General features: G+C 38.1%; 2 protein-coding genes across 2 annotated transcripts; one reads left to right on the top strand and one right to left on the bottom strand.

Moving 5' to 3' along the window:
* Positions 1-1,643: 1,643 nt before the first annotated feature.
* LOC145914676 (uncharacterized) lies at positions 1,644-12,115 on the top strand. Its single transcript, XM_083002492.1, has 20 exons — positions 1,644-1,848; positions 2,205-2,312; positions 2,736-2,845; positions 3,043-3,184; positions 3,242-3,357; positions 3,422-3,587; positions 5,459-5,686; positions 6,000-6,107; positions 6,583-6,692; positions 6,948-7,089; positions 7,209-7,324; positions 7,389-7,554; positions 7,625-7,725; positions 9,942-10,146; positions 10,396-10,503; positions 10,768-10,877; positions 11,300-11,441; positions 11,501-11,616; positions 11,680-11,845; positions 12,006-12,115. Exons 1-20 carry the CDS (start codon positions 1,677-1,679, stop codon positions 12,113-12,115), a joined length of 2,742 nt encoding a protein of 913 aa, XP_082858618.1. The 5' UTR covers positions 1,644-1,676.
* Positions 12,116-12,882: 767 nt separating this feature from the next.
* On the bottom strand, positions 12,883-15,572 carry LOC145914687 (serine hydrolase BPHL-like). Its single transcript, XM_083002502.1, has 8 exons — positions 15,436-15,572; positions 15,327-15,375; positions 14,778-14,884; positions 14,310-14,476; positions 13,991-14,144; positions 13,366-13,526; positions 13,193-13,299; positions 12,883-13,022 (listed from the first exon to the last, which is right to left on the bottom strand). Exons 1-8 carry the CDS (start codon positions 15,458-15,460, stop codon positions 12,920-12,922), a joined length of 873 nt encoding a protein of 290 aa, XP_082858628.1. The 5' UTR covers positions 15,461-15,572; the 3' UTR covers positions 12,883-12,919.
* Positions 15,573-15,744: the final 172 nt, after the last annotated feature.

Below are 15,744 nucleotides of genomic sequence, written 5' to 3'. Positions count from 1 at the left end.
AACGTGCTGTAGCTGTTCAACCGTGAATAAATTTATTGATACAAAATTTTTTATTTTAGAAACAACTTTTTAAATCGTTTTAATATGATGAGGTAAAAAGCTACAAAAGTTACTTACTAACTTCGATCTTTTTTTCGGAAACATCGATATTTTGAACCGAAATGCATTGAAATAAATCTAATCCGGCGTTTGTTGGTGACCTTTGTACGCAGTAAAACTTTCTGCTGAGTCATACGACCAACGTTACATGAATGACGTGGAGATAGTCACGTAACAACAGCAACTTAACAAAAGCAGCCCACACTTAAAAAGGGCATTTTGAACAATTACACTATTTTGTACATGCTGCGCCATAACCCTGGTGAACTCTAGCCGGATGGCCAAGGAAGGATTGGTAAAAAAACAATCGACGTTACTGTTTGCCAGAAGATCAGCTATATTAAGAATATTCTGCCTGGTAGCAACAGTATAGCACAAAACACTTTGAACCCCCTGTTTGCAATCAAATAGCGATATATGGATGACTGTCAGTGTAATGCAATCAATCATAGCTAGGACATTACAGTGCAACAAAAAACGCATTTACCCGCCCACAATTTCGCAGCAACAGTATTGACATAGTATCAAGACCAACACCAGACCTCCAATGCATTAAAATCAGGTAGAAGATGATGACATACCCTCCCAGCCGATGCTTACAGAAAGTTGCTCACTCTCATACGCAACCTTGTGTAACGTGGTAAACATACGTCATCTTGACATTGCCTACGTGTCACATCTTTGAAAAGTTACGTCATTCCGAGGTAAAGAATAAGATGATAAATCAAATAGTGGAAAATGGGTAGAAATGAGGCCGTGGGAGTTTAATTCTGGAGCGATTTTATGAGTTTATGAAGCAGGGAATGTTTCAACACATTTTAAGTCAGTTGCTCACACTGGGTGAGGAGTTGTACCAACCATGTTTGCCTGTTTGTCTCGAATAAACATTTAATATTAGTCGGCGGACTGGACTTCTCGTGTTGTAGGCGGCTGCAGCGAAGCGTCATGTGTAACTTGAACCTTGTTTTCGAGCAACAGATTCAGTATTTTAATGGAACCGTTTAGATCATGTGGATTCATACATTGCGCTATTTTACTAACTGTGTATACATGTCTGTGTCAAAGTCCTGCTTATTTCCGTTTGAACAGAAACAATAATTGGCAAGATAAATCCCCGTGTGTTAGTGGTAATACTTGCCTAGATTTGGGTAAACAGTGAGAAAAGTAGAAGACAAATAAATTAATCTTATGGACGCATAAGTGCCGCAAACCAGTGAGACACTACACACTGTTTTGATTGTTATTAATTCTGTCAATGCAAAATAATGTCACAATCACATCTAGTTAGTGAGTTATATTCGACAGATAGAATGTGAAAAGATTCCTAAAGAAGGACAAAAACACGTTCAAAGGTTAAGAACCACTGGCTTTAATTCTTGCACAACTTCACGGGAAGAAAGCTCCAAAAAGCCTTAAGTTCTAGGTGTGATTCTCAGTATTCTTACATTAACATACAAAGATCACATCCCACGTTTTATTGTTTAGGTGGTGTAGATTTGTTGAAACGTTGAGTGACAGAAGTCAATAAAATGGACACGCTTCAGCAACTTTTGCCCGCGGATTTATACAATGACGTCATGAAAATGTTTAATAAATTTTCTGTAAAAAATCTTAAAAAAGACGGGAAACCCCAGGAGTTCAAAGGTCACGTGTTCACTCCCAATTTTTCACCGGAAACGGTCGAATTCGCTTTGGAAAAATGGTCGATGAGGGAGGGGGATGTGTTATTGGCGTCTTACCCCAAAACAGGTGAGAATAAACCACACTATCAACAAAACATGGATATAAACAATTCATAACTGATGCTGTCAGGAATATTATTAATACAAGAAGGGTATATTCTGGCAACAATAATATAATAGTCAGAATAGCCTTTTGCACTGGACATAAACAATTCATCACTGAGTATTTTTATCATTGCCAGAAGAGCCTTTTGTATTGGACTTGGAAAAGTCGCTGGTGAATTTTTACCCGTTTCCGAACACATCTGGCATGCATATCTGGCATGTGCTACTTTATGTTGCAATTTTCTTTTATTTATCGACAATTAATTGTCTTCAAAACAACAGTAACATATACGGACTGCATGTGTTTGTGGTTTCCAGGTACAAATTGGATGGTAGCAATCCTGCGTACATTGTTGTACGATGAGAAGGAATTAATCCTGAGTAAGCAGCTCCCTATCGACGTTACCTTGGTAGAAGCTGGGGGCAGTAAGTATGCCAGGGAGGGACCACCTTCTCTCCCAAATGTCTCAGATAAAGATTTGTTTTTGGTTTTTAGAAATATAGACATTGTGGCTGAATTAAAATCAAACTTAAGCAAAAGTAAGTCCCGTTTTGTGTTTCGCGAGTAAACGCTTCGAGTCAAACCTTTCTACTTACATGAACGAACCCGTGACGTCACTGGCAAACAGCGTAAACGTTCTTGCTCTTCGTATCTTTGCAAGATTTTTTCGTTGAACATTTTCTTATCACAGGAGGTTATGAAAGAAATCGCTTAATTACCCGAACTTGCCAAACCCGTCATTTTCTTTGAAGTTCTAATTCATGTGAAGAGAAACAATATTCTTTGTGTTTTTGGCAAATCTATAAACAACCACTTTATGGTGTTTTAGCAATATCCATTTATTTCAGGTTCGAAGTTTGACGTGCTCGACAGGTTGCCGTTAAAACGTAGAGTACTCGGGACACACGTGGTGGGAGATTTCGTCAACTTGGAAATGATGAAAAAAGTCGACGCAAAGGTTAGTTTAATGGAAACTCCCATGCTCATGTTATTTGCAGCATGTTTGGTTCCTCTTACGCAACTCCCGCCATGTTGTGGTTTTGAAACATGAATGGCCTGCGAGGACTGAGGGCTGTTTCTTTTGGGGTAAATAATGTTGCCCCGCACTGAATGACGGATGTTCTTTCAAAAAACTAAAAAATAAATTTTGGACAGGTTATCTACATTCTGCGAAACCCCAAGGATCAAATGGTATCCATGTATCACTTTGTACAGAAGATCATAGGATCGGGGGGTAACCCTATGGCGAGAATGGTGGCGGGCGGTTGGAACGCGTATTTTGATCACGTGGTTAACGGTTTGAATTTCATTTTCGTTGTCATTGAAATCATCACCAATTTTGCTTTTAATTTAGGGAAATTACCAATCGGTTGTCTCCCCGGAGAATGGTATCCGCATCATATTTTGTCATGGTACAAACATAGAGACAATAAAAACGTCCGCTTTGTTTACTACGAGGACCTGAAAACGGTAACGCACCCACGGTGGGATTTGAACCCACAACCTTCAGAGTTATCCGCGACTTTTATTTCAGGACTTCAAAACGGAACTGCGCCACATTGCGGAATTCTTGAAAGTTGAAGTGAGTGATGAAAAAATATGTGAAATAGAAGAAAGATGTTCGATGGATGGAATGAAAAAAGACATCGGAAGTTACTCAGACGATTTTGGGTTTTTTCAAAAGGCGAATCTTCGCAAAGGTAATGGACACCAAACATAGCAGATTTGATAGTTAGGTTTTGTGTAGTACACTTTGCAGAATGTGCTGTGATGTCAATGAACATAATAATTTACAACATTTATACCAAGCAAAAGCTCCAGATTGTTTCGGGAAAATTACAACTTCATTTTCAGGCGAAGTTGGTGGATGGAAAGAATATTTTACAGTGGCCCAGTCGGAACTGATCGATCAAAAAATGAACGACTGCCTCAAAAATACTGACGTCACATTCAAATATACATAATTATTTGTAGCCTAAATGATTACTCTACCTGTATGAACTATAACCTTGACCAGTGGACTTACTTCTAATAAGCAAATCCTTATATTTACCTTTGATCTGACAAACACAATACATTCTGCTGGCGTATGAATAAAATTTTGCAAATACAGGAAGGAATTTAATAACATAAAAACAGAAGAATATTCGTTGAATCAGTTTCATTAGCCCTGAGGACCTTACTTGACCTTTGTGTACAGTAAAAGATTCTGCTGAGTCATTCCGCCAGTTTTGTTAGAATTACCAAAAAAGTGACAATAATAACCAAGCAAAAGTAAAATCAGCATGAATATCCGCAGAACTTCCCTATTTATCGCTTACACAAGATCCCAATGAGTTAAAGTCGAAAACCTCAACAAACAGTATGTAGTACGTAACGCATACGTCATCCAGGCATACGTGTCGTATTTAGCAAGTTGCCAGAGAAGAAGTTAAGCCATCATACGTTGTGTATATAAGCGGGGTGAAAGCCGGTGAATATGTTCACCTGTGGACTAGGTCTAAGGTTGCCACGTCTGTTGTTTGCTTGTAGAGATTGGCAAACAACTTTATCTCATGATAAGCATGTGGAGCCAGCTGCACTGATGAGACCTTTTAGGTCGAAACAGTGGCCATCTGTCTGCAGCTTATACACAAACTTTATCTCAACTCAGAAGCGCCCCCTTTAAAAAAATGGAATGAGCTGCAAACCACGTACATGTTGTAATTGAGGAAGTCTTGTCGGCCAACTAGTCAGACATTGTACTGGGTTGAATTATAAATCAGTGTGAAGCCTGTTGTATTCAGACTATTCATAAGTGTTTGTGTTGGACAAACATCCAATTTAGGCCCAGACAGGCAATGGGAAAAGTGCGCTCGACCAAGTCGTTTGTATTCAACCAAGCGCAGTGAAACGTGTCGCTGGTTCACTTGGAAAGTAGTTTATCTTCTGCCTTATATTAGCAATAATATTACCAGTTTTTGTTCGAGTTTACAATAGAACTGATCTTCTGGCAAAAAAAAAACGTAGTTTAAACAGCGACACTTTATCAAGGTGTAAGTCTCGCTGTATGGCGGACGAACGACTGAGAAATAACTACGTTAATTTATGCCAGAGGATCAGTTTTAATGTAAACCTGGCAGCAACAGCAGCAAAATGATTTTGTTAGGTTGGGCGGAATATGGTCCAATAAACTCTACCGTGTAAGGTTGCTAGGTTAAACTTTAAGGCAGAGAGCAAGAAATAGGAACGTTAGCTTCTGCAAATATATGTCACAAAATAATAGTTTCTTAGTAAGTTACTTCAGACAGAGGACATGTAAAATAATGAGAACGAGCACATTAAAAGATTGGAAACCATCACTGGGTTATTTCCTAAAATAAAGCGACCAATGAATTCCTTGTGGTTGCCGGGGAGGAGGTAGCACATATACAGCAGACTTGCACATCAGCACCACACTATGTGGGTAGATATGAAGCAGGAATCAAAGCCAACATTTCTTTGTCGACCTGATTTTCCGTAACATTTTCCAAAGTTTATTCCACGTCCACATTGTCTTTCAGGTCGTGTTGATTTCTTGCAATTTGACAAATATCAATAATGGACACGCTTCAGCAACTTTTACCTGAGGATGTCTACGGTGACGTCATGAAAATATTTGAGAATTGTTCTATGAAAAAAGTAAAAGAAGGGGGAAAACCCCAAGTGTTCCGAGGTCACGTGTTTCCCCCCCATTTTTCACCGGAGCCGGTCGAGTTCGCTTTGGAGAAATGGTCGATGAGGGAGGGGGATGTTTTATTGGCGTCTTACCCCAAAACAGGTGAGAATAAAGCTGCTTTTTCTGGGAATATGCCTTTATTACACATATACCATGAACAAGAGGCTTCAAATCTTTTGGGCTAAAGGACCATATGCGCATTACAAACTATTTTGCCACTTTACAGACAATGTATGTTCTTGTTTTCACCACGCCTAAATTGCCACAGCAGACAATGTTTTGCCCTCTTCGGGCCACTGCACACATTTTCGCGGGCAACAGGCTCGACTAAACTCATGCTATGAGCGGACTTCATTCATCCTAACGTCCTTGCTTGTTATGTCAATTCCAAGTATGTTGGTTTGTGTCGTTCCAGGAACAAATTGGATGATAACAATCCTGCGTACGTTGTTATACGATGAGAAGGAGTTAACCATGAGCAAGCAGCTACCTCCTGAATTCACTGTGCTTGAATCTGGGGAAAGTTAGTGGCGTCCTTTCTGTTCTTAACTTTGCAAATATGTTTCAACCAAGACTTTTTTGTAACAGAAAGCCGCGTTTTATTTTTTGAAATTCATCTCTTTCAATTACGTCTCGTAGGGCAAAAATAAACAAGTTCTTCTGTTGCGTGTAGCTTTATGCACAACCAGGCTATGATATATGTACAAAAAAACATAATATTTGCAAGCTGCAGACAGGGTGTATACACGAACTGTTTCGACCTGTAAGGTCTCATCAATGCAGCTGTTGACAGTGGCACTGTGGCACTGTGCTAGTTTTAACACTAGCGGGCACACAGATTTCCACTTTGTGGTACCTTCCGGTCAACGTCGATCCGTTGGTTACCCTATACTGAGTACTGAACAACAGAGACGAACCTTACAGGTCAAAACAGTGCGTGTACACACCCTGTCTGCAGCTCTCCAGACTATGATGTTTCAACACTTTATTTATTTTAGGCTCGAAACTCGACGTCTTCGACAGGTTGCCGGTAAAACGTCGAGTAATCGGGACGCATGTGGTGGGAGATTTTGTCAACATGGAAATGATGAGGAAAGTCAACGCAAAGGTTGATTTGATAATTACACAGATTCCGAAACTTAAAGCAAAAATATACTTGGCCCTTTGGCGCCCTCTCGTGGGGCCTGATGCCCAATATGGGTAATATTAAATGTGGTTCATTGGATTTCCCAGCATTACAATAGAGAGCAAACGCGCAATTAACTTGCACCAAATAACTTGATTTAGATTTACATTACAGATCAAAATTTTCCCCTTAAATCACAATATTAAACCAATAATCACCACAGCTCTTTTGCTACAGGTTATCTACGTTCTACGAAACCCCAAGGATCAAATGGTATCCATGTATCACTTTGTACAGAAATTAATGGGATCAGGGGATAACCCTATGGCGAGAGTGGTGGCGGGAGGTTGGAACGCGTATTTTGATCACGTGGTTACCGGTGGGGCTTGATTTATGATCTTCATTTTAAAATCATCTTAGAGTTTGGTACCCACTATATCGACGATTGACCGAAAGGTACCACAAAGTGGAAATCTTAAAGTTTATTTTTTAATTAAGGGAAATTTCTTGACGCCTGTCTCCCCGGAGAATGGTATCCGCATCATATTTTGTCGTGGTACAAACATAGAGACAATAAAAATGTCCGCTTTGTTTACTACGAGGACTTGAAAAAGGTAACGCACCCACGGTGGGATTTGAACCCACAACCTTCAGAGTTATCCGCGACTTTTATTTCAGGACTTTAAAACGGAACTGCGCCACATAGCGGAATTCTTGGACGTTGAAGTCAGTGATGAAAAAATATGTGAAATAGAAGAAAGATGTTCGATGGATGGAATGAAAAAAGACATCGGAAGTTACTCAAAAGACTTTGGAATTTTTCAGTCCTCAAATCTTCGCAAAGGTAATGAAAACCAAATCAAAGCTATAGATTGTATTTGGACAACATTACAACTTCATTCACAACGTTTCAGGCGAAGTTGGCGGATGGAAAGAATATTTTACAGTGGCCCAATCGGATCTGGTCGATCAAAAAATGAACGACTGCCTCAAGAATACTGACGTCACATTCAAATATACATAATTGTTTGTAAATAATCTTAGCACTGGAAACTTGTGACGTAGACCAACTCTTGTAAGTGTACATTTTTGTGTGAGTGAACTTCTCATAATTAAATTACCGCAATGCTTTCGTTTCGCCTCGGCCTACTACATCCATGCAGTCTGTATATGTATTTGAAGCAAACAGTAGCAGAATCATCCTTCTTCACCTGATAGTGTTTCAGACCAGTGGACTGAACGACGTGGAGATAGTGACGTAATGATAGCAACTAAATAATAATAGGTTGCTAAGTATTTTGTAGCCTTTCTAACGTTTTGCTGATTGTTTGACAAACACAAAATGGAGACATCATCGCGTATTGCGCTTTTCGTCAGTAAATATTAAATGAGCGTTTTTTGACATTCAGAAAGCGTATGGATGAATTTTATTGCATTTTGACGAACCTAATACGCAATAAAATTATTTGATATTTCTCTTATAAACCGCAGACCCTGTTGAATCGAATATACTTGTGCATGTAAAGTGACTGCGGTTGTTAAAACCAACCCAGCAAAATCATGTAAATAAATCAGTTTCAATAACTTTGAAGATCTTAATTGCCATTCGTGCACAGAAAAACATTCTGCTGACTCAACTCCGCCAACTTGGTTTTAATTACGTGGAGATTGTGACGTAAAAATTAAAAAGGAGGCAGACTTCCTACCAAAATTGGCTTGAGTGTTTTTGCAGCGTTTTGTACATACTAAGTTAGTAACGAAATGTGATTACTTTGGTCGAACACAGGCAAATTTACCCGAGTTTTATTGCTAATTGTGCTTATGGTGACTGCGCACGATTGCTTCCGCTGTCAGTTGTAATGCAATGGAATGTGGGCCGTACATTACAGTGCAATCATGTGATGAAATTATTTCCTGCGTTTTCGTCGGTCACAACCCCACTATTTTAAAAGTAAACACACTTTGCCTATTGCACTTATATTTTCGTTGGTAATCGTGGTGTAATGCCCAAACACAAATGGTAGTTTTCCACATAAAAAAACACATTTACCGCATTTTCGCAGCAACAGTATTGACATAGTATCAAGACCAACACTAAGCCTCCAATGCATTAAAATCAGGTAGAGGGTGATGACATACCCTCCCAACCGATGCTTACAGAATGTTGCTCACTCTCATACGCAACATTGTGTAACGTGGTAAACATACGTCATCCTTACATACGTGGCACATCTTACAACACGCCAGAGTTACGTCATCCTGCTGGCGTTCTGTATAAAGCGGAGGGTTTTGCGGAAATCTGTTGGTAGAAATGTGGCCGTGGAAGTTGCTTTTAGTGATTATAGAAAGATCAGATAATCTTGGGTAAACTAATTACGGATATTTTATAGTTCTGAGAATGAAAGGACTTTTTGCAAACTAATCATGACATGATTATTTGCCGAAACGTTTAAAAAAATTAAATAAAAAAACATGTCCATGTTTCAGCATTGTTGGCCAGGCTGTTTATTCTCAGAATCTAAGAAAACTGAATCAAACTGGAATGTTTTCGCGCATTTTAAGTCAATTCATTTCAACCACAGGGTAGCCTGTTATTTTCAGATTATCCATGTATTTGTTCCGGGTAAACATTTAATATTGACCGACCGATACTGCGGAGCTCGCGCTTGTGTATATTGCTACAGAGTGCAGTGATGCGTATCACTGGATGGCCTGCAATTCGGGTGGAAGTGTTTTTAAGAAATGATTTGGAAACATTCAGTAACGTTCGTGTTGTAGATTCTAGAAAAAGGGAACTCAAGTTCAACGGCTCCTTACATGTAAACTGAGTTGTTCGACCGGTTTTGCATTTGGTTACGCGTAAAAAAGTTGTATTTATCCTATCATAATAACACAATAACATTAACTTGCATGGTTGCTGTGGATAGAAACGTTGTGTGAACTTTGGAAGAGGGAATTCCCCAGCCAATTTCATTCAAATTATTGCTGTTGATTCGATTGAGATGAAGGAAAAGGTTAAGAACCACTGGCCTAGATCTTTACTAAAAGTTTTAATTCACGTCAGCCTTCAAAGTACAAATCAAACGCTTAATAAATCAGCTCTTTGTCGTGCAAAATCCCCGCATTTAAACTTTTCACACGCAATCATAAAATCCCATGTTTCAATGGTTAGGTTGCGTGGTTTCATTTAAACGATAAGCGGCAAATTTCAATAAAATGGACACGCTTCAGCAACTTTTGCCCGAGGATCTCTACGATGACGTCATGAAAATGTTTGATAAATTCTCTGTAAGAAAAGTAAAAGAGGCGACGAAACCCCAGGTGTTCCGGGGTCACGTGTTTCCCGCCCATTTTTCACCGGAGCCGGTCGAGTTCGCTTTGGAGAAATGGTCGATGAGGGAGGGGGATGTTTTATTGGCGTCTTACCCCAAAACAGGTGAGAATAAAGCTGGTTTTTCATTAATGATGTTATTATTACACGTGTATTATGGACGTAAAGCATATCCTTTCTCTCATGGGACAATAATATCTAACAGGTATCAATTCATTAATTCAATTCAAGGCTCTTTTGGCAAAAAAACTATTTAGTATATTGGCCTCTCTCTCTCTCTCTCTCTCTCTCTCTGAAGATTTGACTGGGGATTAACCGTGTTCGAAGTTTCAGTCATGCTTTATATGTCCACAGGAACAAACTGGATGGTTACAATCCTACGTACGTTGCTTTATGATGAGAAGGAATTAATTTTAAGCAAGCAGCTTCCAACTAACGCCAATCTGCTTGAAGCCGGTGAAAGTAAGTGACGTCATCATCCTTGACGTTTGTAATCTTGTCGCTGATAATTTCTGGTTTGATATTACAAGATATAATTTCGAAGCAAATGAGCCTTAATTAATACTTATTAAGCAACAGACAGTTGTGCTAGTCATGATACGTCAAAACAGTATGTGCAAAATATTATTTGCTCAATATTAGATCAAACCTCTTTTACAATTTAACGGTCTTGTACATGTTGGACAACTTGATAAGTGACATCAATGTCTTGACACCTAATTTCAGGCTCGAAGTTTGACGTGCTCGACAGGTTGCCGTTTAAACGTCGAGTACTCGGGACACACGTGGTGGGAGATTTTGTCAACTTGGAAATGATGAAAAAAGCCGACGCAAAGGTTAGTTTAATGGAAACTCCCATGCTATATAATCGTGACTCCCTCTATGTTATGGTTTTGGAACATGAATTTCACGAATTCCATGCATAAGTCTTTTAGCAAATTATCGAGAAAACGGTTTCCAGGCTAGCCTACAATGAAATCAAATCACAGGAGTCAGTGGCCTTCGGTATTAGAGATCGCCCATGGCACTAACCTTCATGCTTCGTTGCACAACCCACGTGACCCGATAAGAAATATATGTAATTGATGACGAAACGCATGTACCAGGTTGCCACCCATGTTTTCAGAAGTCAACCGTTACAAATGCATGGGATAATACATGTTTTATTAAGGCTTACCAGTTGTACCTTTAATCATAGAATATATAAAGTTAAAACAATAGACGCTGAATCAAGACGATCACAACACATACGCTACAGGTTATCTACATTCTGCGAAACCCCAAAGATCAAATGGTATCCATGTATCACTTTGTACAGAAGATTATAGGGACGGGGGATCACCCTATGGCAAGATTGGTAACGGGCGGTTGGGGAGTGTTTTTTGATTACCTAATTAATGGTGAGGGCTTGATTTTATATATATTTTTAATATCGTCTTGACCTTTGTTTTCGATTTAGGGAAAATACCGAATGGTTGTCTCCCCGGAGAATGGTATCCGCACCATATTTTGTCATGGTACAAACATAGAGACAATAAAAACGTCCGCTTTGTTTACTACGAGGATTTGAAAAAGGTAACGCACACACGGTGGGATTTGAACCCACAACCTTCAAGTTACCCGCGACTTTTATTTCAGGACTTTAAAACGGAACTGCGCCAAATAGCGGAATTCTTGGACGTTGAAGTCAGTGATGAAAAAATATGGGAAATAGAAGAAAGATGTTCGATGGATGGAATGAAAAAAGACATCGGAAGTTACTCAGACGATGTTGGGTTTTTTCAAAAGGCGAACCTGCGCAAAGGTATAGGAAATCTAACATTTTTACAGCGGATTTTACAGATGGGTTTTGTGTTTGCAGAACGTGCTGCAATGTCAATGAGCATAATAATTCACAACATTTATAACTAGCAAAAGGTCTAGATTGTTTGGACAAATTTACAACTTCATTCACAACGTTTCAGGTGAAGTTGGCGGATGGAAAGAATATTTTACAGTGGCCCAGTCGGAACTGGTCGATCAAAAAATGAACGAATGCCTCAAAAGTACTGATGTCACATTCAAATATACATGATTGTTTATAAATGATCTTTCCACTTAATACATAAACCAACTTACTGTAAATATTTGTCATTTCCGTGTGATGAAAGATCTACGTCCAGGTACCTTTGCATTTGGTGACCCCGTTTTTAAAATCTCGCTACCTATCAATCTTTTTGACGTCATTATTTCGTCACTGGTTTAATTAAGGGTATTTTTTATATGGTATAAAAAATGGACTATTATGTTGGCAAATCAATATATGATAGTCAAGGATTTAGTATACTTATATTCAATTGATCAGTATTTAACATCCAAATAATAAAACAAACACAATGTATGAGGCATTTCATATATCGTGAGTTGCAAAAGACAAACTTGAGGCATTTCATATATCGTGATTGAGGCATTAATTTCATATATCGTGAGTTGCAAAAGACAAACTTGGGGCATTTCATATATCGTGATTGAGGTATTTCATATATCGTGAGTGAGGTATTTCATATATCGTGAGTGAGGTATTTCATATATCGTGAGTGAGGTATTTCATATACTGTGAGTTGCAAAAGACAATTGGAGGTGTTCTTGTCTTGTTATTGAGTTAGCATTCATTTTGTTGTTGTCGAAAATAGTCTTTTTTATGCAAGCCAAAATTTTGTGGTGTGTTGTCTGAATGTGACTCTCCGCAACGACAAAATGAATCAACACAACTTCAAGACCAAGAATAGTACCAACACTCTGGATTGATTAAAGTATTCAGAGTAAAAAAATACTGCGCCATTGCACACACAGGTAATTAACAGCAGGAAAAGTTAGTAGGAATTGTCACAATATGGTTTCATAGTTTGGTAGTTACACTTAAAAACTGTTCAACAAGTGAATTAAATCTGTCAGGAAATCTTAAGTGGAGATTGTGTTTCCCATCTTTCCAACACACAAGCCTGTTGATTTCAGTTACATAACGGGTTTAATTTTAAATCAAATTATTTTTGTTTGCATGCAAAGTTACCACACATGTAAACAATGAAACATATAAATGGTATCGATATAACCATAGATTTTTTCAAACTGAATATGTCTGGTAGTTATGGTTATGTGTTTATTCAAATACCTTGAATTCCTAATATGCTTTTGTAAATACTCTGCATGGTGTTTTGATATAAACTGCTCCTGCATTCCATACAGAATCATTACTTCAGCCTTAATTTTGGGTAATTCCTGTGCAAAAAAGGTTGTTAGTTTGAAGGAATGGAGTGGGTACAATTAAGAATCAATACAACCAACTTTTCTGTATAAATCAGTGTCTCCATTCTCATCAGGAGTTTCAGCCATTTTAAGAAAGGAATCGAGCCATAATGGACACATTTTTTTGAAATATGATTCTCCATAAACGTTTATCATGGCTTGCGTTTGTTCTGCACTCCAGTTTTTGGGATTCGCAATACCTTCAATAGCAGTGCACAAAATTATGCCTTGGCGACATATTTAGAAATAGTAATTCTTAAAAAGACACTGATATCTGGCATGTGTAAGCATATTATTGGCAGATAAACCTCATTTAAACAGTATAACATCTACAGCAGTGATTCTCAACCTCTGTTACCTGTACTATTAGTGGTTAGCAAGATCCTTATATGAAGTTAGATGTGATAAAACAAAATTGTTTGTAGCAAACAGTCTGCACAACTGCACATGCGCATATTTAACCACCCCTGGTTTTAGCATTTAATTGTGTAACACAGTATTTGTTGTATGTGCTTTGGTGTATTGTAGGCTATGGAATGGTAGTATGTTATGAAAAAACAAAAACAGTAGGTGGTACGCGATTACAAAAACATTGAGAAGCACTGATCTACAGCAACAACCAACATCACACCGACCTCCAGAAGTTGTGTTGCTCATGTCTTACCTTCATATATATCAAGGTCATCTTTGGTAATAAATGAGTTATTTCCCCAAATCACAAGTTTTTTAACTCTTTCTGTCCATTTAGCAGCAAGTATGCAGGCAGAGCTGCCACCGGTGCTCCATCCAACAATAGAGTATTTGTCATAACCTAAAACCTGTTTAGAAATTATGTTCATAATTTGCAATTCCCAAAATTAAAAAACAAAATATACTTTGTTACTTATCAAGTAAAAACAAATCCCAGGTATAATTGCAGTATGAAGTCAACATTAAATATTTCAAAAATTAAGAACCAAAAGAAAATAAATGTGATTCTTAACCTCCATCAATCCAGCAGCATCATCAGCATCCCGGTATAAAAAATCAAGAGGATAATCTCGATCAGGTGGTCTTGACCTACCATAACCTCTTGGGTCAAATCCAATTATTGTGAATAAATCTCTGTTGAGTTTCTGCAGCTGGGGTTCAAAGTCAGTCTTTGTGCTTCCTGTGTTAGAATAAAATTAAGTAAAAGCAAATACACTTAAAGTTGGTAAACCGGAGACTTAAAAACAAAAGACTTTTCTCATACATATTAAGACTGTTTAAATGTTAATTAATGGCATTTACAAATAGTTTTAGCACATTTTGGGGATAGATTAGCCTGTAGTTTGTGAAGCACCATGTATACATACAATGGGATACTGCAGTATGCAGGAAAAAGAAGATTTTGCTTTGTAGCCGAGGTAAACATACGGAAAAACGAAAAAAAAACATTTGAAAACAAACTGTAATGAAAAACAATTTACCAAATGTGCCAGGAAATAATAACACAGGGTGATTCCCTTTTCCAACTTTTTCGTAATAAAGGTTGACTCCATTGACAAAAGCTTTGTTTCTGGCAATCATTCTTAACCTATACAAAAAAAAGTCTTATTGTTACCAAAACCCTATGCTAGGTTGTAGTCCAGCTCTGCACGCAACTTTATTCATAACAAGCTTAAAATAATTAGCTAATGCATAATGAAAAATATTCGCTTGTCTCCAGGCCTATGTTTCACTTCGAGCACTGCATTCCCACGGTTACCATGGTATGCTGCTAGTGATAGAACCAGATGCCAAAATATATTCACCCCCCCCCCCCCCCCCCAGATACATAGGCTACATGTGCATTAATGCTACATCATATATAATAAATAATAATATATCCTGTTGTTCTTTTCGTCATTCACACCTATTAGAATAGTAATAACTTTCAAACTTTGTTACCAACTTTGTGCGCAAATAAATGCCCAACATCTAACAAAAATGTTGCATTCTAAGTCTAGAACAAAATCGTTACAACTTGTTTGACTTACGGGGAAGTACAGAGTGATTTCAAAACGTGAAGATTACTTCGTAGCAACCCTGCAAAAAGTATTGCTTCGGTTGCAATTTTCAGTAACACGATAATAACTGGAATAATACCTTTAGACAAAAAGAGAGCCACCATTCCAATTTCCAAGACCACCTACTGCTTGTTGGTAAACAAAACAAGTGCAGAACAGAACCACTCAGGTGTGACACGCATGCTGTTGCGTTTAAACCACTGATCTCTATTAAACACTAGAGATCAGTGGTTTAAACGCGTGTTCTTCTGTAAACTTGGTGTATCCATCACCAATCAGGTAAACAATCTTTTATTAAGAAGGCTAAAACATATTAATATTCTCTATGTTCGCTACAATGTATTTATCATTGAACCGTAACGTATTTGTTCGGAATTTTTATTTTCTT

Source organism: Ascidia mentula, chromosome 9 (genome assembly GCF_947561715.1).
Source record: "Ascidia mentula chromosome 9, kaAscMent1.1, whole genome shotgun sequence".
NCBI lineage: Eukaryota > Metazoa > Chordata > Ascidiacea > Phlebobranchia > Ascidiidae > Ascidia > Ascidia mentula.
Note: the sequence above shows the minus strand (reverse complement) of the source record. Positions and strands in the feature narration are given on the sequence as shown.